General features: G+C 53.3%; 1 protein-coding gene across 1 annotated transcript; it reads right to left on the reverse strand.

The window, feature by feature from the left end:
* Positions 1-695: 695 nt before the first annotated feature.
* On the reverse strand, positions 696-17836 carry LEMD2 (LEM domain nuclear envelope protein 2). The gene is made up of 9 exons (XM_081294519.1): positions 17070-17836; positions 15512-15552; positions 12846-12921; positions 9094-9170; positions 8183-8262; positions 6555-6700; positions 5428-5529; positions 5248-5350; positions 696-2161 (listed from the first exon to the last, which is right to left on the reverse strand). The coding sequence occupies exons 1-9, from the start codon at positions 17794-17796 to the stop codon at positions 2011-2013; spliced, it is 1503 nt and encodes a 500-aa protein (XP_081150645.1). The 5' UTR covers positions 17797-17836; the 3' UTR covers positions 696-2010.
* Between the last annotated feature and the right edge of the window lie 4927 nt (positions 17837-22763).

Here is a 22763-nt window from a genome sequence, read left to right on the forward strand (position 1 = left end):
CGATGGGACCATAACAGGTTGGGACACATGTGGACAGGAAGGTGGCCACGACTGGCTACAGACCTTAGGAGCCACAGCTGGGAGGCTGCCTTCCTGGGATACTGATCTTGGGCCCTTGCAAACAAGAAGGCCCTGTCTGCATCCTGATGCCAATCCCCAAGCCTTGGAGGAACCCCAATGCTTCCAGCCCTGCCTCCCCAAAGCACCAGGCTGCACATGCTCAGCACACTAGCCATTTGGTAGTCACCCCAATGGCTGGGGCCAGAGGTAAGAGGCCTGCTTCTTAACGGACGTCATCAGCTGCTGGAGAGCCCACCCAACCTCTCTGCTCTGCCTTCCTCCCTTCCCTGCTGGTGCAGAGAGCCCCAGAGGAACCTGGGGGGCCTTGAGGAGAGGCAACGATGGAGCTAAAGGAAAAAGGCCTTATTGATCCCCTACTCCTGGCCACCCACTGGGATCATTTGGGCCCTGCTGAGTTCCAATCCTATAGCTTCCCTGCGGAGAGGCGGTCACCCAGCTTTAAAAATGTGGAAACAGGCTCCCAGTGCTGCGGCCTGCCCAGGACCTGTCACTAAGCAGCGGAGGCCCTGGAGGAGCAGGTGCCTCTCCCATCGGCCCTCTCCAGGAGCCAGGCTTACCAATCCTGCGCTGCATTCCTCTGGGGGAAAGGCAAAGCACCATGGAGGAGAAACACATCCATTTTTAATAAATAGTTTATTTATCCAAGTTTCACCCTGATACTGAAGCCTGTGACAGTTCTTATTCTGGCTGGAGCCTGATTATGAGAACAGGGCCTGGTCACCCGGGTGCTGGTGCCAGCCCTGCCGATCACCTAGACATCAGAGGAAATGAGAGTATTGCTCAAACCAGGCAGACTGGAGCTTTATTAAGAAACAAACACCAGTAAGCCCAGAAAGGGGCAGTCGGTGTCTTCTGCAGGCAGCAGTTGCCTCCTCTGCTTGCTCCAATCTCCTGCCCAGCACCAATGAGGACATAAGGGATGAGCCTCGCTGGAGAGGCCCCCCACCGGGTGTTTCTGTAGCCGCCCTCCTGCAGGTGGGCGCGGGCTGACCAGCAGGCGGCAGCGCGGTGGCCACTCCGGGGCGGCCAGCAGGGGGCAGTGTGCGGCCGCCACCGGTACAGACTGCAGGCTCTGGGTAAACAGCCCGCCCGGTGGGGAGGCGGTGGTCACAGTAAGACAAGGTGATCTTGGCCCGCAGGAGGCTCTCAGCCCTGATGCGAGGCTCCCAGAGTCCTGCATTCTCAGCCGGACTCGACCCCTGGCTGCAAGTCTGCTCTGAAACAGCAACTTCTGTGAGAAGCAGCACTGAAGAGCTAACTGATGGCTGCAGGGCAGACTGACCCTCTGTTCTTGTCCTCTAACCAGACTCGGCTCCTTCCTGGAGGCCATGCCAGCAGCTCCCTCCTCCCCCCCTGAGGCCCTGAAGACCAGGGCCCAGTGCTTCTGGACAGTTCCTCTACAGTCACTGGTTCTAATTTCTAGCATCTTCCCCTTTTAGGACAAAAGCAGCCCACCCAGTCACAGGACAGGCTTTCTCCCTCACCCCCAAGGCACATGGACCAAGTCACTCCCCTACGCCCCTGCTGCCCCATCCCACCATCCCTGACCCACCTCCCAAGCCAGGCAGACTCACTGGGCATCTCCTGGCCGGCTGCTCCAGCCCACCAGCCTCAGGATTCCACAGGTCTCACAGCGGCTGCCCTTTTGTTTTCTATTCATGGAAAACAAACCCTCCTCCCCCTTTCTGCCAAAAACCAGGCAGAGAGGATGGGCTGCACTCCTGGCTTCACCCCTCCACCCTTAAAGGAAGCCCATGTTTTCCTGACAAGCTAACACCTCTGAAATCTTTCAGAGAGGCCTTGGGGCTGGAGTCAGGAGGGTGAATAGTCAAGGCAAGTGTGAATTCAGCACCAGCAGGTCTGGTGACCTTCGCCCTGGTGTGGGCTGTCCTGGGACAGGCTGACTGGGAACAGACCCCCTGCCTGGACTTATCGCTCTGAGTCAGAAAAGGAGGAGGGCTTAGTCCATCTCCACACCAGCATGTCTTCTCCAGCCACGCGGTGGGACTCTGTCTGGATCCGGGATTCATTGGAGGCCAGGAACTCCACGGCGCGGTCCCATACCCGCTTCATGCGCCTCCTACAAGGAGATGGGCAGGGCTCAGCAGGCCAGTCTCACCCCAAGGGAGCAGGCCTGTCAAGCCCTTTCTACAAAAGGGGACAAGTTTCCAAGTTCCAGTGCAGTCTGGGGAGGAAGAGCCGTTGGGTACTAATATGACAAACCACAGAGGACAGAAATTTCCTGGGCCACACTCAAATAACTCTTCGATCTTCTTGGCTACAAAAGCATCCAATTAGAGGGAGCTAAAAGGGGCCGACTGTATCTGGGGCCCCCAGGTCCAAATGTGAGGGGCTGTGGTGGGCTCGCTGCTTCTAGCTGGGCCGTGACCGCAGCGGCCCTGGCCAGGCAGGCTGTACTACTGTGCCAGCTGCATCTGCATGCCAAGTAGAGGGGTCGCTGAGTCCAGATTCCACAGCGATTGGGGGATAGGGATGAATACACACCCGGACCAGGGAGGCCCAGAAGAGAGGGATCACAGCCACCAGGGAGGGTTCCTTCCAGGGGTAGAGCTCCTGCTGGGTCCCTGGGGCTTCCCCCCCACCCCCCCCACCCCGGCCCCCAGCCCCCAGCCCCTTTCCCATCTCCTCTTCCCCAATGGAGACTCGACAGGGCTGTTGAGGAGGCTGCTTTCACATCTACCCTCTGATGAGCTCCAGTGTCACACAGGCCTCAGACTGGAGACCATCTCCTCAGGACTCCGTGTGTAAGAGAACCAGGGAAGGGGCACATGTGTGGGGCAGTAGGGTCACCCAGGAAAGACAAATGTGAGGGCAGGGTGGCCTTAGGGTGCAGCAGCTTTCTTCCCTGGGGGCCAGGCATCACCACAACCCTGATCGGCAGCTTCCATTTGGTTGGTCTGGCCAAGGCCACATACTCCCTGGGGACTGGGCTCTGAGTCTGAGCTCCCATTGCCTACTGGGCCTGAGGAGGTGGCAGTCCACATTGAGCCCACCAGCTCCTCACCCAGTCCCCCTTCCAGGCTCACCATTAACAGGAAATGAACAAGCCTGGCCTGAGCCGGCTGCTCCAGTCAGCGGCCCTGCTTTCTCACTAAACAAGCTCTTCAGATCTCCCTCTGGCTCTTGAAGCAGGCCCTCATCTCTCTATGGGGAGGTCTGGAAGTACTGGGTGCCTCAGGAGATGGGTTGAGAGCCACAGGGGGAGTGGGCCTCCTGGGGAGCAGGATGGGCTTACAGTCCGCAGGGCAGCAGCTCTCCACGTCTGCTAAAATACAGGAGCTCAGGCCCAGGCAGCTGTAGCTGCAGGCCAGCTGCCAAGCCACCTCATGTTCTTGTTGAAGGGAATGTGCATGTTGGGTATTAGTTCGGCTCAAGTGCTAATGGCTACCCTTGGATAAGCTTTAAGGCCACCTCCTTGATGTCCCTGGCCCCTTCCTCTTTGGGCTTTTCACTACCCACACCACACAATTTCCTTATGCTTCTTGTCATCTGTCTCCTTCTCTAGAACAAGAGCTCCAGCAGGGCAGGGATTCTTGCTTTTCCCTCATCACTCTCTCCCCTTGGTATCTGGCACTTAGTTGGTGCTCAACAAACATTTGTAGAATAAATGAATGCAGGAAGGACGGACTTTCTTCCCCACAATTCTCTGAAAGGTCATGGAATCCTGTTTTATCATGAGGAAAACATGGCTCAGAGAGGTTGCGTGAGTTGCCCAGGGTCACAAGATGACTCCTGGCAGGACCAGGAATGAGGCGGGAGCTTGAGTGCACTGAGTGGCCCTTCTGGGAGTTTAAGAGCCGTGTGACTGCCTGAGGACCAACAGCACACATGTGCACACTCAGACATCTGTTCTCCCTCAGCTTCCTGACTGCCACCTCTGCCAGGGGCTGGACGGGCAGGAAGGCTGTCAAGCACCTTCGTGTTTAAAACAGACCCTTAAATGTTCTAATTCTCCAGTTCCTCAGGGGTTGCACAAAGAGGGGTGATCAGAGAGTCTGGTGGTGGCAGCGACAGAAGCACCACTGGCTGTGGGACTGAGCAAGCGCCTGTGCTTCAGCCGTCAAATGGGGCCCTCCCTATGGTGAGGCCAGGTAAGGGGCGTGCCCCTGTGCAGGGCTCGGGGCAGTGGCCTCTTAGTGACATCCAGCAGGTAAGTGTGCGACAGAGATGGGGTCAGTCATCTGTGCAGGAGCCACCATTTGAGATGATACTGTGGTGAGCCCTGGTGGCTGCCTCTTCAGATTCTGCCCCTGATGCCACCCGATGCGAGGACTGTCAGGAGCAGGGAGTACCACCCCAGCAGCCACGGCCCTGTGGAAGATGCCCTGCAGTAATGTGTGACCATGGCCCTGCTGGCCCTTTCTAGCAGCCCTGTTTCCTGGGAACTAACCCTATGGATTGTTGTAAAACTGCTTTCGATTACATATATGTGCATGTGTGTGTGCACATGTGTGTGTGCACATGCGTGTGTGGGAACTGGACCATGGTATTGTAGCTGATTTCTGATTGTGGGGTCATGGTTATAAAGTGTGAAGACTACCTCTCCCTCCTCACCAGTGACTGACTCAAAGATAAGTCAAGGAACCAATTTTGGTCAAAGAGTCACAAGGAGTGTGTCCCAGGAGGCCATTGGGAAAGCTTTCTCTTACTTATAAGAGTGACAAGAAGCCCACTTCTCCACTGCCAGCTGTGACAAGATAGACTTTGCTCTAGCTGCTGGTAGTCACCACTTGTGACCACAAGGGACCAGCCCTCCAACTGCATCTATGGGGAGATGGGACTATGAGAATCACAGAGCAGTGGAGCAAGAGCTGGCCACTCTGCCTTGAACCCTGGCCGCCCTGGACTTCCACCTACAGAACCCTCACCATCACACCCTGTGAGCAGAAGCCTCTAGAGGCGGGGACCCTGGGGCCCGCAGCACTGCAGTGGCCTCAGCACTCAGCGCACCTCCACAGAGGGGCAGGTCCAGGCTCTGTAGGTCTGGCCTAGCTCGTTCCATCCTAAAGAGCAGAGCACACTCAGGAGCAGGAGGAGGTGCGGACGGCACCCCACTCGCTCAGGACGCTGAGTGGAGGTGCCCTCAGTTGATGCCAGGCTTTGGGCTTCCTTTCCATGGGGCTCAGCAACCCAGAGAGGACTCACCGACTCTGTGGAGGGATGAGGGTGTCACGCACGTGCAGGATGCCCACGTACGGGTAGCGCTCCATGTCTTGCTCCCAGTCCACGTAATGGTCCTGGACTACGTCTGCAGGAGAGAATGCAGAGTTCAGGGCGCACGGTCCGCGGGCAGGCAGGGGCAGCCCTTCCACAGGGGCCACGTACCTATGATCTTCTTCACCATCTCATACATGGCCTGTTCCTCCTCTTCTAACTTCCTCCACCGGTACTTCAGGAGAATCAGGAGCCCCCACAGAAAAGCCAAGCCTGTGAGGGAACAAAGCCCCCGTTAATCCCTGGCATGTCCTTTGGCTGTTCTGACACTCAGCCGGTGTCCCTGTGGGCAAGATACTGTGCTGCAGAGCAACCTGCCAATCCTGTTCCAAGCACCTACTATGCATCAGGGAGAGGACAAGCACACAGGAAGCAAGCACGCAGACACGCAGGGGGAGGATGGCTAGGAAGTGATCATCCTCCTCCTGCTACTGTCACCAGAGGCGTCCCCAGCTATTCAGCTCTCGGCCCCTCTCCACCTCATTCCGGGCTTTCATCTCCTCCCTCGTGGACCTGAACACGGCGATTCATACATATATACATGGCGGCCCTTTGTGTTCTGGGCTGCTACTGCTGCCGATAATGATTTCTGGCCTGATGGCGCAGGAGGGCTGGTATACACGGAGGCCTGTGGTTCGCAGCTCTGGCTATCTCTGGAGAGCTGTGGTCTCTGTGCCCTGGCCTTTTGCTTCCAGAGACACCCTGAGGTCCCTGCTCAAAGGCGGTCCTGATGCGAAGAGATGAGACCTGCTTTCCTGTCAGCGCAGTGCTCTGCACGTCCTTGCTGCTCTCATCGGGTATCTGCAGCTCCCCAGGAGCTTACATTTTTCAGGAGTAGAATCAGGCCAAGCCCCCACTGTGCCTCCCGCTTGGAGCTGGTCTGTATAATGGGATCCTGGCAGGTGCTAGAAGCGGCACCACCTGGACGCCTGCCCCAGCTTCCTCTCAGGGAAGCTGACAGTCCCCCGCCTGCATCAAGGACATTTCTAGTTATCCTAATGCTCTAGCCACCAATCTCCAAAGGTAAAGACAGACCAGGGCAGAGGCCGACTTGTTCATCTCCTCTGTTTTATTAGACAGACCTCAAGTTCACCAGACAGAAACGAGTCTCGGGATGGGATTCCTACACCTCATCACTCACGCCTACGAGGGCACCACGCTGCGATCCCAAGGCGCTGTCTGCAAGTGGCATGATGGCGGGGGGAAAGGGAGCGCAGGGAGGGTAGTACAGGACTTACACCAAAAGAAGATGAGCACATGGGTGACCGCAGTGAGCAGGGCACGACTCAGGCGGCAGCCAACGCCCATGCGGGGGCGGGCAGACTCCAGGCAGACCACCTTGTCCACAGTTGTCACCAGCTCAGACGGATCTTCCCCTTTCAACCTGGAAGAGGACACAGGGCTCTAGACACATTCCAAAGTCCTACTTCAACAGCAGGAGGCCAACAGGGGAAGGACAGAGGGACCACAGGCTTCTGTTTGCTTATAGAACAGGCTCGGTATCCTGGTATCCTGGTTGTGCTCTTTCCAGAAATTTCCCACATTGGCTACTTAGAATAAACCTTTAAAGACGGCAGCAAGCTTGAACCCCTACCGCTAAAGTGACGTCCCCCTCTGTTGGGTCTTTGACAGCCTTTCTCAGCGTGTGGAAGATTAAACTGTAAATTGGATTCCCACCTCCCAGCACAGAGATATGGAAATGTTTACTGAATCACTGGCTCTGCAATTGCATGGCAAGAACTCAAAGACAGGATCCAGGAGGTTGCGCTTCTCCGTGACGAGCAGGCACATAAGCTGTTTAAGGGTAAAGATCATGGGGCATTGGTGAGGCTCTGAGATGGGAGCCACGAGGCTCTTCAAGACCAGTCCCCTGTTACTAAGCTCCTGCCCAGGTCCCAGGCAGGGAGGCGTCAAGATTTGTGGGATATGAACACCTGACCCTTCTTCCAGCCAGTGAGAGGGCACGACATCTAGCTCAGGAATGCTGCCATCGGAAGTGACCCATTTTCAACACTGGTCATCTGAGTAGCTCAACCACCTGCCCAAGTGTGCAAAGGCAGGTGCTGTCATTCCAGAGTTGGGGCTTCAGTGAGCACCGTGGGGGAGAGAACCCGGATTCTCCTTTGCCTTTTCCAACACAGGAAAATCGCTCAGCCACTCAGGGCAGCACTTTCTCTAAGCCAGTGAATTTTAATCGGGCCATGCTTCCAGTTATCCAGCTCTAGGCTGCACTGCCCAAGGGGCTTCTGCTGGATGCACTGCTGATGGAATTAGTAATTTGGGCGGATTACAGAGGAAGCCAACAGAACCCTAGAGTGTGTTTTAATATGGGGAGCTGGAGCCCGAACAGAGATCCTCACAAACACAGAGCTGAGCAAGGGACTTTGTGACTGGCTCCTCTGGCAGGGGGCTCCAAGGGGCATGGCTGTCGGCTGGTGCCCCTCCCCCTGGCTGAGCAGACACATCGGCCCTTTCAGCCTCCTGAAAGGCTCACTATCTCCACTAACAGTGGCCAGAGATAACAAAGAGGCAGAAACAGACTGGCAGAATAAAATGCAGTATTTCCCAAGCAATTTCCATCTGAGTAAAACCAACACACAGAATCATTTCATCTAAAATGAAAACTAGCACCAAGGAGAGGCAGGGCAGCAAGAGGCCTGGGAGGTGAGTCTCCTCCTGAAACTGCCCCCTGCTCTGCAGCCCCAAAGCCTCATCCCTGGGCCGCCAGACTCAGCTGGGACATCCTGCCTCTTACTTCAGACTCAAGACCTCTGTGGGAGCAAGGGAGTTAGCTGTCAGGTAAGAACAATGGCAGCAGCCGTCCCCACCTTGTTAACCACCACCCCCCGCCCCGCCCCACACTCACCAGATGCCCACGTCCTTGTTGCTGCTCAGTATCCAGGTCAGGGCTGCTTCAAACTTGGCAGAGGAGCTGCTGGTCACATTCTGGCGGGGTGGGGGAGGGGGGATTAGTTCTGCCTCTGGGCGGAGCAGCCGGAACTTTGCTGCTGGATTAAGGAAGCTGCTCCGCTCATGCTCCACACTCCCCAAGGCCCCGTTCCACTAGATGCCCAGCAAACTGGCAGCAAGGAAATCTGCGGTGATGAGAGCCATGAAGAGACTCTGACCAGGGGAGGTGATGCGGAAGCACATCCAGGAAAACAGCACAGGCCTGAGGCCGCCAAAGGAATAACATTATCTCAAAGGCTGCCGTGTTCAGCCAGAGAGCTGGTGGCTCCGTGTGGTTGCGCTGGTGTGGGAGCCACACAGAGACGCAGCTCTGTGGCCTCAGATAAGTCCCTGACCCTCTCTGGGCCTCAGTTTCCTCGTCTGTGAAATGAAAATTGAACTAGATGACCTCTGAGGTCCCCGCCAGCTCCAAAGTTTCAAAATTCCACCAGCCAGCGGCCACACAGAAAATCAAATGGACCCTGAGCAGTCTGAACGGAATCACAAAGGGAGAGAATGGACAGGTTAAATTTGTGCCCTGAAAGCTGCTGAGGAGTGGAGCAAAGTTAATGAAAGGAGAAGCAACAGGCCCCTAAGGGGAAGCCTGCAGTGGCCACCTAGCTAGGGAAAGTCCCCACCACGGTGGCTACCTTAACTCAAGGTGGACTAACGCTCCACTAGGTTAAAAAAAAAGAAAAGAAAAAAAGAAAGAAAGCCCAAAAGCCACAAAGCAAACAAAAAACAAAAAGGGTAAAAAGCCCGTAGGGCTTGAAGGATCAATGGGAAAGCACCAGCCCTCCTGGGAATGGAAGAGCACAGCCTACTCACTGCTATATATTCCTGGGCTTCCAGAACAGGAATGCATTTGCTTTTTAGCTTCTCTGGATTTCCACACTCAAAATTACCTAAGAGGAGGGGAAAAAAGACAGATTCAAATACAGAGAAAAGGTGAAAAAAAATTACTCTGAAATTGGACTAAAAATACAGCAAAAATCAAGCCATCAGCTCTAATCAGGAGCATGTGGCCGACGGTTCCCTGGCTTCTGTGGGGCATCTTCACTCTGCAGCAAGATCAAAAGCCACTTAGCTTGGATCGATTCCAGATCATTAAAACCTGACCTGCAAAGCAGTGCAGCGATTTGCATTAAATGACTAAAAAGCTGCCCAATACCGAGGCCTGTTTGCAATTGATCCCTAAAAGGATCCGACACATAGCCGGGAAGGTACAGGAATGGCACTATAAATAAACACAGCCTGGGAAAAAAGGCAGGAGGCTGTGGGCACCACAGGGGTTCTTATCATGACACAGGCTGGCAACCTGGATCGACACAAGTCCATTGTTTTGAGGGTCCTAGGGAGAGATGTCCAAAAGGGTCCCATGGATAAAGAGGGCCGGGTCTGTACTAGGCAGTGGGGCCTCCCTTCCAACACCTGGGAAGCCAGGAGCTTCCCCCATAGTCCTGCCCAGTCTTCCAGGTAGCCTATGGGGCCTCTCGTTTGGCCAACCTGCTTCAGACCTGGTGGCCTGCCACAGCCCTTGGCCCTCCTTCAGGTGGCTGTGGTTTACTGCTGTGTGCTGTGTCCTATGGGTCAACTAGACTCCCTGAGAGTGGGGACAGTAGAGGCATCACAAGACACTTAACACTCATACAGCCTGGCTGCCCTCCCTGGGCACAGCCAGAGGCCTCAGCAGCCAGTCTCTGCATGTCTGCGTGCAGGGAGGACCCAAAGGCTGATATTCAGTTCATTCTTGAGCATGAACTCAAGCCTGTCCACCCACCCCCAACCAAATCCTCCCACTTCATAGTGGATCGTGACCGTGTCTCCCAAGACCAAGGTGGCTTCTTCTGTCCTCCTGCCCTGCCTGGACTATCCTTGCCCTGGCTAGGTTGGCCTGACCTGCCTCCTGATTGGTTTTCTCCTGTCCCCTTTCCAACCCACGTTTTATCAATAAAGCTTTAAAGTGCTTCTGCTTAAATGACACTGCGCCACTCAAGCTGTTGTTGCCACATTTGCCTTCTTGGCACCTGACTCTGCACATCACTCCCCTGCTCAGAGCCTCCCTGGCCCTTACTGCCTGATGGGTGGCCTGGCACCATTGCTGTCCCCTGTGGGGCCCAACTGACATTTCTAAACATCATTCCCTCCCATTCTCTTTCCTCTGAGAAGCAGCTGCTTCCTGGCTCTGCCTGTCATCTGCTGCCTTTTTGGCCTGCCCCTCCCCCACATGCACATAACCAGTCTTACCTGGGCTTCAGGATTGGGCTCAGAGGCTCCCTCCCCTGTGACACTTTCCTGACTGTTCCAGCTAAAACGCACTGTGCCTCCTGGACTCATGCCCTCTCAGTTCTTGTCTATCACCCAGTGGCCAGGGAGGTAGGTGGTCTCTTCTACTAGACCACGAGCAGGACTCTGGGCTGAGTCATCTCCTATCCTGCACAGGCAGATCAGTACCCAGGCTATCTCGGATCCCCAGTGGGAGGGCAGGGTGTGGCCTTGTGGAGAACACACATTTCCCTGTAGCCTATCTATGTGAGACCTATGTCCTCCCAGCTGCCCTTGCCAGGCTGGCTAGGGGGCAGCAGGTGCCAGGGCTTGATCACACAGGCCAGGACCAAACATGGAGAAAGGGATGGTGGCGTAACATCTACTAGCACCCAGAATAGGGCAGAGCTTCTCAGCTTCAGGATACACACAAAACCCAAGACTGTTCTAAAAATACTGGGTCAGGATGGGTCATGGAATTCATTCTGCATTTTCAACACAGTCCCAGGTGATGCTGCTGCTCCGGTCCTTGGACCATGAAGAAGATGCAAAGCTCTGCAACATGCATTTAGGCCAGAATTTACATCTCAGGCCCTGGGCCCTTGACTTCATCAATGACTGTCATATGTGGCCCCCACTCCTCTCTCCCCTTGAGAGCTCTCAGGTGCCTCCCAATCATCTCCAGTCTCCTAGGGTCAGGAGAGATGATACCGTAAGACTGACCCTGAGGATAGAGGGTCCAATACAAGTCCATCTGACTTTGACTGCCCAGTGAATTCTCACACAAGAGCTGACCCCACAGGCCTCAGACGTCCTCTGACCTCTCGGGTAAGAGTGCTCTTCAACGTTCCTCAGGACTGAGCTGCTCTCCCTGCCTCCTGGCTGTCAGAGCGGAGCAGCTATCCCCTGCCATGCCCTTTGGCCATGGTGTGCTGCCTCACCTTGGGCGCAGGGCTACAGAGCCAGCTGACCATGGACTGAACCACTGAAACTAAGAACAAGATAGCTTTCATCCCATTGTGAGCTGGGCCGTCTGTCCTGAGGCTCACAGACTCGGGTGTGAAGGAATCCAGACACTGGGGCTGGCACCTGCAGATCTGAGAAACGGCTGTCCAAGACTACAAAAGATCCGTGACTCTGGAAGTGCCCAGCTGCAGTGTGGCCTTTGTATCCCCACCTTAAAAGCCCACTCTTCCCTCTGGCAGTTAGAATCACAGCTTCTGGGTCAGGACTCCACTGTGTATTCTCTAGTAAACCAATAAAGTGTCTTTTTCATTTTTCTCAAAACAACAACAACAAATAAACAAACAAAATAAATCACCAAGAACACTGAACTGCTCCGTCCAGTTCAAGTATATCTAACTAAGGCTTGAGCCCCACACCCTCCCCTGTGCTGCCCACAGGTGATTTTGAGAACTTCCTAGAAGCTAGGTGTTGGGGGAAGACACAATGATGTAGATGACCTCTCTGGTCTCAAAGCACGAGTTCACCAAATGAAATGGTAGGGGACCCTTATGGATGAGTGGGGCTGCTGAAGGACAGTGCTGGACTCTCATTTTGTAGAGAAGACAGATCCAACATTACCCAGTTAGACAGGAAGACTGAGGCTGTTAGAGGATCAGGGACTTGCCCAAGGTCCTGCAGCTAGGAGGCATGATCAGGACCAGATGTGACACCATGGGCAGCCATGAAGACCACCTGCTGCCTACACAGGCAAGAGGCCTTTCCCCTGGCCCAGGCAACTGTCTGGATCAGGTCAGCCCCTAGGGGAGGGAGCCTGTGAGCCCAATCCTGAAGCCAGCTAGGACTGGTTATGTGGATGTGGGGGAGGGGCAGGCCAAAGAGGCAGCAAATGACAGGCAGAGCCAGGAAGCAGCTGCTTCTCAGGGGAAGGAGAATGGGAGGGAATGATGTTTGGAAATGTCAGTTGGGCCCCACTGGGGACAGCGATGGGTTACAGGCCACCCATCGGGCAGTGAGGGCCAAGGAGGCTCTGAGCAGGGGAATGACGTGCAGAGCCAGGTCCTCAGAGACTCTGAGAAGACCTGGGCCTGGCCCCTTCCAGCGCCAACACGAACCCCCAGAGCATCAGGCATCCCAGAAAAGGGGGAGGATCTTGCTGAAAGATTTGTGCTTGGGGACCCTGGGGAACTAAAGATGCACTGCCATGGCATCACCAGGGGGAGGTGGGAAGCTGAAGCTTACCCACTAAAGGTACTTTCTGGGGATAACCATGGCTTGGTGGCCTGAGTAACCAGAGTGGTGCCCCCATCCACCCCCCTCAGGAGGATGGCGGGCGTGTGTGGCCGACTCACCGGCTTGGATGGCCAAGAAGTTGTACAGCTCGTGCAGCAGCTCCAGCAAGGCGGCCTTCTGCTTGGCTTGGCAGAACTGAAAAGGCACAGGACACTGGTCAGCGGGCGATGGCGATGGGTGTGCGCATCAGTGTCTACCTCTCCATGGCCGCACTATCAGGTATGTCTTGACGGCAAGGAACATGGTATTATTTTAACTAATTGATTTCTTTTTGCAGAACTGGGGATGGAACCCAGGGCCGTGAACATGGTCGGCAAAGCTCTACCACTGAGCTCTCTGCTCTTTGGCCCTGTTACGCTACCCTCAGCCCTGGAATTCTTAAAACAGAAATAGCTGGGTGCTATGGGGCATGCCTGTAGTCCCAACTACCCAGGAGGTGGGAATAGGAGAACCCCTGAGTCCAGGAATTTGAGACCAGTCTGGGCAACATAATGAAATACTGTCTCAAAAAAGAAAAAAAAAAAAGGTAGAAATTTCAGCCGCGCGATCAGCACGCTGGCTTCATACAAGAGGTTCGTAGCATAGAAGTTAACTAGTGAGATCAAAATAAACACACAAGACTCAATTACCTTTTTCTTTGACCAGGTCTGAGACGGCCCTCCCTCTGGCTCCTGCCTCGAACCACCCGGTGGGGCAGCAAGGCTTATTCAGAACTAGCAGGAGAGAGAGAGCACGCCAGAGGGTGGCCTTTTATTGGGGAACAAGAAATTCAGGGGAAAATTCCATCCAATGAAGGTCAAGGGGGACAGCATTCCAAGGTCAGGGTCAGTGATTAGTCTCAGGGTCAATGGTCAGTCACACCCCCACACGGACAGGCTCTCGCATCTGGAGAGGGTGGGGATTAGTTCCGACACAGTTTAGCCAGAACGCCTCACACCCAATCAGGGAGGTCCCCAATCACATGCGAGAATGGCTTCCCACAGAAATTCTGCAAAGTGCTGTGCCTAGGAATAGAGGTGATACATATCAGGTGAAGCTCCTGAGAAGGGTGCTGTGTAGCAGAAGCAGACACAATAGCGAAGGGACTGCCATCTGCAGTGCTCCTTGGAATAAAGGCCAGTAAGAGGGATGATGAACCCAGCAGCCCAGAAAGAAAAACACAAAGTGTCACAGTCCTCAATGGTGGAGATGGAAAAGAACACTTATCAGATACTCAAATGCCTGTCTGGGTCCTGGATGAGACTGGAGCCACCCAAAGGAGACTTTAGCAAGAATCCCAGGAGCCAAGAATTATGTCCCCATCTGCCAGCTCCTGAGTCTACCCTCTATGAAGGCCATTTCATAAGCCCATGAAGTTGACCCAAGAAGCCTGTGTGGATAAGGCCCAGGACAGGCTATTCTGTGCTCTGATGCAGGTTTGGGAATACGGAATATTCAGCATCTGAACTGCCACTTGTCAGGTGAGAAAAGCTGTTTGGTTACTGAGCACATCTTTAGTGGGGACCTGGAGGATGTACTAGGGCTCACTCTGTTGGGACGTGAGCATGATACTCACAGAAGGCCAGGGAGCACATGTGCCATTCACTTGGGGTCTGACACACTTAGAGATGTGAAAGACTGAGAATTAGAAACCAGGAGACCCTTTTCTAAATAAAAGACAGACAAAACTAACATCACCATACAGAAAAGTTATTTTTTCCTATTTCTGCGTTCAGTCTTCAAAATTCTAGTTTCTCCTCTGGCCACCTCTGTTTCTGCAACACTTCTGATCATTACCTGCAGTATTTACGATGGGGGCAGAGTAAGCTTATTATGAATCTGTTTTTGCAAAACATCTGGGAAACAATGGTATTTGGTGGATGAATACAACAAATGAATGTTATAAAACACCCCAAATATGACGCATCGGAAGCCAAGGGAAAATAAATCTGGTTATCTGCAGCAGGATGCCCTTCATTAAGTGCAGAAGTCAATGCAAGGGTGTCCCGATGACCATGCGTCATTTCTTTCTCAGCCCCCAGGCTGCGGAGGCTTGGCATGGTACACTTAGTAATTAGACTACTAAGTCATGCCCTCCAGCAGCATAAGACACCTCCTGGTAGGATTTATAACCTGAAAATTTACTGCCTCATATCTTCCCCAGACTAACACCAGCACCAGCATCCAGGTTCCGTTCCGGTGATGCTTCTGCATGAATCATAAATGGGTGGGGCTGCTCGCCTCCCCAAAATATTATTTGTAGGAATTATCAGGGCTTCATACAACAATTCTAAACAGACTAAGAGGGCTAATTCCACTCACAGTGTTTCAAACAAGCCCCTCTGATGCGTCCAATCAGAACAGTGTTTTCGGAGCTACAAGTGCACACCAGAGAACATGGAATTGAGAACACAGCTCCTGATGCTTGGAAACTACCAGCACTTCTGCCAGATGCCAGAAAGCTCGAGGCCCTTCAACAACCCACTGCATCTCCTTGGATCAACTCAGGCAGCAGACCAAAGTCCCTGGTGCTATGACTGATGGGAGGCCTCTGTAATGAGCCCAGAACTGGACCTTGGGACTCAGTTCTCTGCATTTCAAGTCCTCTTTCACTGCCACAAACATCGCAGAGTGTGACATGATTCTGGTACATTACAGGAAACTTTCCCTGAAAATGACCTTAATATGATCTTTGCTGGGGAAGTTTCCACCTGATGGAGGAGAAATATAAGAAACTCAAACTCACCTCGTCTGTTTTCCTCTCACAGTCCACTGGCAATAATTTCACTGAGACCAAAAAAAGAAACACATAGGAGATTAAAAGTCACTCTCAAAAGTTGGGAGAAGTAAAACATTACAGATAAGGGGATTAGAAAGTTGCCATGGAAATGTAGCACTTAAAATGGAGAGACAATAAAAAGTACACGTTTCCCAACCATGGATTAGTAGTTTAGATAATTGGGTCCTCATCCCAGTGGTTACAGGTTCTCAAGCAACTCAACAGTTTATCTGTAAAATGGTATCAAATAGGCCTTCCTTGCTTAACCCAGGGAGTTAGGCTCCAAATAGACAACATGTGTGACAGTTTTATTAACAGTAAACAACAATATGTTAAATAGGGATCAATACCATCTGGATGGGGAACTCCAGGTAATCCCAGTATATGCTCCCAAAGCTGTTGTGTTAAAGCACTTTGGTAGTGAGTGGGCACATGACACTGTGTGACACAGCTACCATGGCATTCAGTTCTGCTTAATTTCTTTAGCAGGTTGATAAACTACTCCCAGAATTGCTCAACTGCTCTCACAGTGGAGGAATCACTTGAATGTCTGCCTAAGTCTGTGATCCCTAGGCTCACAGACTTGCACACAACCAAACATCCGTTTGCCATAATACCTAAGACTTAGCTTTTTCCTGTATTTCAACTGAAAAGGTGTGGCCTTGACTTGAAGCTGGGAATAGTATTAATCACATTCATGCTTTGCAAAGAATATTAAAAGTTCGTGAACTATAGTGTCATTTTAACCTAAATTTATACTGAAATTATGGGTTTTTTTTCTTCCTACTAGAGCCCAGAGTAAAGGGACAGTCAAATTTCCCATTTGGAAAGCATATAAACCCTCAGCTTTTCAGGAGACATACCATATCCTGCAGACCTCTCATTGGTGTGTCTAATTATGTAACTTAAGTGTGGACAGAGGACGTCTGGAACCCTCCTTGAATCACAGATCCTCTCAACTCCTTATTGAAACACCTCAGTTGGGATCAGTTTAAGCCCTTCAAAAGCTTCTTCAACAACTGTTCCGCAGGCAGGGCTAGCATAAACTTTTTGACAAATGAAGGTCCCATGGGTCCAAAATAGTCTCTTTGGCACTGCAAAGCTGGGACCCCAACCAGATCCTCTCTGTGGGCCAGTCAAATCAGGGGGTGGCCTTGGGGGGGGGGGGACGACTTTCAAATGGGACTAAAGTGTGAGTGAGCAAGAGACCCAAAAGTAAGAACCAAAAAGGGACGGGGTCGATGTGTTAGCGGGGGTGTGGCTTTCTCTCCAGAGGGAAAACCAGAGGTTTGGAGAACTCAACCCCCGGCCAGCATGTGGCAGAAAGGGAGGCTTTAGAAGGGAGGACTAGGTAAGAAAAGAAAGCGAAAGCAGAAGACACTGCAGTGCCGGGGAGAAGGGAAGTGAGGGTTTGGGAAGACAGAGGCACGACAGGGCGCGGGGCTGTGCGGCCTGGCGCTGGACCGGCGGTGGCCCCTGCGGACTCGCGCCCCCCGGCCCTCCCCTGTGCCGGCCCGGGACGTACTGTTGTCCTCCGCCTCCTGCGGCGCCGGGGGCTTGCCCATCTTCACCCAGAGGATGCCCAGGAAGACGAGCAGCAGCCCCAGGCTGGCCCAGAGCAGGAGCCGAGACAGACAGCGCTCCAGCCGCCGCCCCACTTCGGGCCGGGCCCGCGCGGCGCCCGCAGAGCCCGCTCGCGAGACCCTCAGGCCTGGGCGCGGGTCGGGACTGAGGAGGGCAGAGGGCGGCCGCGCCAGGGACGGGGACGAGGCCCACCAGCGGCGGGCCGGGCCCAGTGCGGCCCTGTCGGGCGTCCGAGCATCCTCGTCCTCCTCGGAGCTGCCCCGGACCGAGGCGCGTCGCCGGAGCGGCGCAGGGCGGGCGGGGTAGGCCAGGCCGCGGCTCCCGGCCCAGGAAGATGCGGAGGCTCCGAGATCGCCATAGGCCCCGGCAGTTGTGTAGGCCGGGACCGAGGCCGGAGGGGAGACCCAGGGCTCGGGCCGCAGAGAGGCCACGGCTGGCCGGGCGCGTAGCGGCGCCTCCTCGCGTAGCCGGGCCTCCTCCCGCAGCCGGTCCTGACCCCGCTGCCGGGCCTCCTCCCTCAGCCGCTCCTCGTCGCGTAGCCGGGCCTCGCCCCGCAGCCGGCGCAGCTTGTTGCGGTAGACGTCCCGAGTGGTGTCGGTGATGGGTCCTGGCTGGAAGCCCAGGGCCTGCAGCTCCCGCCGCAGCTCCAGGTCCGACAGGCCGGCCATGGCCAGGACACCGCCCCCCACCCGCCCCCGGCGCGCAACGCACCCGGAACTGCTCCCGCCAGCAGCCGCGGCGGAGCGGGCGGGGCCCTGCGCCATGATGGGAAGGTCGGCCTCGGATGCCATATTGGGGAGGTCGGAGACTGGCCTATGCGTCGGCCATGATGAGGAGGTCTGACTCGGCTTTGGAGCCGCCATATTGGGGAGGTCCCATGAATTTTAATTTTTTGTTTTATCCTGTTGCTCCGCCCCTCTCCTTTCCTCTTGTTTGTTAGATCTAGCGTTGTTTATCTCAGAGTCCTTCATCCCCAGAGCAGTCCCTGGCACGTGGAAGGTATTCAGTAAAGTCTGGTTGATTTAATGGATGAATTGCTTAATAGTTCGAGACAAGCCACTGCCAGCAGTCAGGAGGCAAAATCATATGCCACCTTCTGTGCTTGAGGACCAATGTCTGATCGGGTTTTGTTTGGGCAGTAGCATGCCCTGAGAGTTTGTCCCTATTTCAGTCTGCTGTGGGCTGGCTTCTTTTCCTGGCCTTGCACTTGGCCGAAGTTAAGCGCCAAGTGCATGCAGCACTGCCTTAGGACAGATTCTGGCCTCCTTGCGCTCCAGCCTGGAATAGGACACCCCACCCATCAGAAAAACAGAAAAGCCAAATGCCCTGATTGGGAGTCGGCAAGGTGAGGCTTCTCAGAGGAGGCCGCGTGGCTGCATGGTAGGATTCTCATAAGGGGAGATAGGTAAGGGGAGACCCCAGAGACTCCCAATCTTGATGCTGTCCTTGTGGTTTAAGATGTGGGCTCTTGATCTGAGAGTTTGATTTTAAATCCCAACTCTACAACTGTTAGATGTGTGGTCATATCCAATTAACATTTCTAGCCTGTTTGCCAATAAGCCTTATAGGGTTGCTATTTAAGGATTAGAAGACATAATTTGTGTAAGGTGCTTAGGACAGTGCCTGGCATACTCTCTTACTTGTTTATATTTAACCCAAATCTTCCCTGCCAGTGCTGTGTAGACCCTCCCACAGGGCAGGCAATTTGGTTACAAGAAGGCTCTTAGGGAGCCCCTAAGGGAAGCATGGGAAGTGATGGCAATGGAAGTAGAGCTGTAGTTCATTGTCTTACCCACCCTCCCTTGCTCACTTCATATTCCTTCCACATCCTTCATCAGCTCCCTTTCCCAGCATTTATTGCGCGCTTAGTGTTTCCAGCCCTCCCATTAGTTCTTGCCTTCCCCAGCCCCCCTCCCTGGTATCTCCTTGTAGCTTTACCCAGCAGTCCTACATCAATCCATCCCCTCCCTGGGACCCTGGGCCATGCTCCTCTGTGAGGGTTTTGCATTCCTGCCACTTGCTGTACCTCAGGGGTATTCAACACTGGCCGCGTTGCTGGGAAAATTACAGCCTCTGCACGGTCAGGCTTCCGTTGTTAGCCTCCCCATCTCCCCGACTTAGCTGCTCCCATGTGGTGCGATTTCTCTCACCAAGTGTTGTTTTCCTTTTCTCTGCCTGTGTTTGCACGGAATGCCATGGATTTGATATAGTGATTGCCTAACACATATACCACATAATAGTATTTTATTTCTTTCTGAAGCACTGTTTGCATGACAAATGAGTTGGTAACATTTGTGCTACTCCTTGCAGCTGTGCAGTTCAATATATAAAGAATGAGCCTTTCGGCATCAATACTGGCCCTATGTGTTCTGAGAGGGCTTGAAACTGATGCTTAAACAAAGTGAACGTTGCAGTGTTTCAGAGTTATGGTCTGTTCCATCACAATGGATCTCAGGGCGCTTTAAAAATGTAGACTGATGGGAGCCACCCCAGTAGTGGGACACAGTGGGGGCTTTGTTGATCTTCTTTGTATCCAGAGATGCTGCTGCCACTTCTATACACACCTATGGCCAAATGGCCCACAGCTCTTCCCCCACATCCTGTCGACTTTCCTCTGGCCTGGAACCCAGCATGTTTGTAGTGGTGGTCTCCAGCCACCCAGGTCCACCCATGGCCCCCACAGTGGCTTCTGGGTCTAACAGGCCTTGGTATGGAGCATCCACAGGCTCCCAGGCTCCCAACTTCTTAACAGTGGGTGCTGGGCAGCACCCCTCTTCACCAGCTCTGAGAGAAACCTTGTGGTAACCCACTGCCTCCCAGGACTCCGCCTTTCTGCTTGCCTCCTGAGCTCCCAGCTCTGGCCCTGCCCCTTTCCTGGAATTCTGTGGTCTCCTCTGTCCTCCATTGACATTTTTCACCCCCAAGGCACCCTTTTACCCATTTTAGTGGGGTTTGTTTGCCTGTTCTTTACTTTGCCCTGCAGAACCTTCCACATGCTGCCCCTAGGATGGGCTTGGTCTCAGGGCTCCTCAGCCACTGCTGTCCACCTGGCTCTCCCAGGGGCCTGTCGGGTGAGGGAAAGCATATTTTAAAGAAAAGGAAAACACTGTAAAAGTTCATGGCTGCGTCCTCCTTTCCATTGTTAGTGGGAGTTTGGTAAAGGTGAGTGGCTCAGGCTGCTGTCAGTCTTCTGATTTATTAAAGGCAAAAGAGGAAAAAGAGGCCGCAGTGTCTACAGCTACTTAGTAACCACATCCACACATTTAGCAGAGGCGAGGGCTGCTCAGAGCACCCTCTGGATTCCTGAAGGGCCACCACACTGCCTGCTTTCCTGCTGGCCTCTCTGTCTCTGCGGAGCCTTATACTAATAATAATGGCCATAAATCTTTTAGTGGGTTCCATTCTCCTCTTCCTGCAAAAAGCCCTGCACACATTTATCAGATCCTCTAAGATGCTCTCCAACTGTGGACTCGTCCTTGATCCACCTCGTTGAGGTCCTTCGCTTTTTTTTTTTAAAGAAGTAGTTGGACACAATAGCTTTATTTTATTTATTAATTTTTATGTGGTGCTGAGGATCAAAACCAGAGCCTCCACGAGCTAGGCAAGCGCTCTGCCACTGAGCCCCAGCCCCAGCCCGGGGTCCTTAGCTATTCTAGGCTTCCTCTCAACCACTTTGCAGGTGGCATCACACTGAGGGGTGGGGAGTGAGTGTAAGCTGGGTGTAGTGGCACAGGCCTGTGATCCCAGCCACTGGGGAGGCTGAGGCAGGAGGATTGCCGTTCGAGGGCAGCCTGGGCAATTTAGTGAGGCCCTTGGGAATTTAGTAAGACTCTGTCCCAAAAAGGGATGGGGATGTAGCTTAGCAGAAAATGCCCCTGGGGTCAACCCCCAGTGCTGCCCAAAAAAAAAAAAAAAAAAAAAAGCAAAGAAGAAGAAGCCATTTGGGGCTTAGATTTGGACTGGGATGACATGTGGAGCTCCCAACTTCTTGCCTCCTTGTGTCTGCTTTGTGCAAGAGGAAGCCACCGTTTTCTCTCCAGGTCTGGGGATGTGTCAGTGAAGGGGATGAATAGTCTCAGGAAAATACCAGAACAGGTTTAGTGGACACTTGTGCTACCTGCTTTTCATAATCTGTTGAAAACGAAATAAAACGCTGACCCTTTTGGCTACGCTTACACTTTGGTATGCGTGGGTTAGAGTTCCTTTAGACGCATGGAATACATTAGCCGATGTCAATAATAAATGGTGTATGGAGAAAAATGTAACGCTTTCAGAGTGTTTTCTTTTGGGCTTTGTCCATGATTAGATTATACTAAATTACAGAGTACAGATATCAGGCAATTACTCTTTGCTTTTAACTATTCAATTTCATGGCAAATCCACGTAGCTCGGTAATTATGAAATCACACCGATGTGGTTACCGAGAAAATACTTACTTCATCATCTCCATCTTGTGAAGCCAGGTTCAGGTTGCTTGGTAATTACCCGTGGTCCTGTTAAGTGTAAAGAACATTCCAGACCACGCAGGCTAATGTACCTGTTAACCACAGAGGTTCTTGCAGATTGTGCTGGATACACCTTTGGGAGTCTGCATCAGGGACGGCCCCCTTGTCTCCGGGTTGTCCTGGGCACCCTCCCATCTCCGACTCTGACTGGTTTCTGTTTGACACATTCAAAAGCTTTAACCAGGAGTGTCATCTCTTTTCTTGTTTTGTGACAACATGGTCTTTTTCTCTTGGCTCAGCTTACCGATTCCTCCCCACCTCCCTCCGATTTTCATTTCTTCCAGGGCTACGCATGTCCCCTAAGCAATCGAATCAGCTGCCCTGGAACCTGGAGGAGCTTGTTGGCAAAGAAGAATTATTTGCGCTGTTTTTGAGAAATCGAAGAATGGCAGGAGGAGGAAAACGAGGGAAGAAAGGAGCCGCCACTTCTAAGCAGGCCGCAGGGGCACTGTGCATACAGATGTAGGTGGTGGCTGGGTCCCTGCTGTGACTCATTACTGAGAAACACATCAGAGGCCACAGGGTGAGGGTCGTGGACAGCCAGGCTGCAGCGCTGAACAGGGTTTTTCTGCTGGAACACACAGGGCCCTGCCCAGGTGCTATGCTTGCAGAACCAATTCCCATTTCAAAACTAGACCGCCTGGGGTGACATTGCCTAGAGGTCCCATTTCCTTCCCTTGTGTGGGTTTCAGTGCTGTTCTCCAACCCCTGCCCCCCATCTTAGGGAAAATTCCCCAAATGGTACAGGGTGGGGTAGGAAAGAGCACCTCCTGCTGGTGGAGGGGCAGATTGCAGCATAGGAAGAACATGCACTGTTTTGTTTTTTTTTTTCCTGGAGAGACCTGAACCTCTTGTTTTCCTGCTTCTTGGAGGATGTTACAAATAATTGGGTGAACTGACATGGGGGAAACTCTGTAGGGCGAGGACAAGTCCCGGATGCAGCTCCTCCCAGGGTGTGCGGTGGGGATGCCTGTCTTGCTCTGCCTTCCCCTGCAGCATGCCCCTGCAGCAGCCCTCTCCATTCAGTACCAGATTTTGGCAGCATTTCCTGGGAAATTGCAGCTGCTCTGAGGTTGATTAGGACATGTGACAGAAATGTGTGGGAACCCAAAGTAGAGTAGGGCCTGGGT

This window comes from Spermophilus citellus, assembly GCF_964194105.1.
Source record: "Spermophilus citellus genome assembly, chromosome: 5".
NCBI classification, from domain to species: domain Eukaryota; kingdom Metazoa; phylum Chordata; class Mammalia; order Rodentia; family Sciuridae; genus Spermophilus; species Spermophilus citellus.

Coding starts and splice junctions, on each gene's coding strand:
- LEMD2 (XM_081294519.1), bottom strand. CDS start 17,796: ATGGCCGGCCTGTCGGACCTGGAGCTGCGGCGGGAGCTGCAGGCCCTG. Junction 15,553..17,069: donor GCAGGAGGCGGAGGACAACA/GTACGTCCCGGG, acceptor TTTTGGTCTCAG/TGAAATTATTGCCAGTGGAC. Junction 9,171..12,845: donor CTTCTTGGCCATCCAAGCCG/GTGAGTCGGCCA, acceptor CCCTCCTCTTAG/GTAATTTTGAGTGTGGAAAT.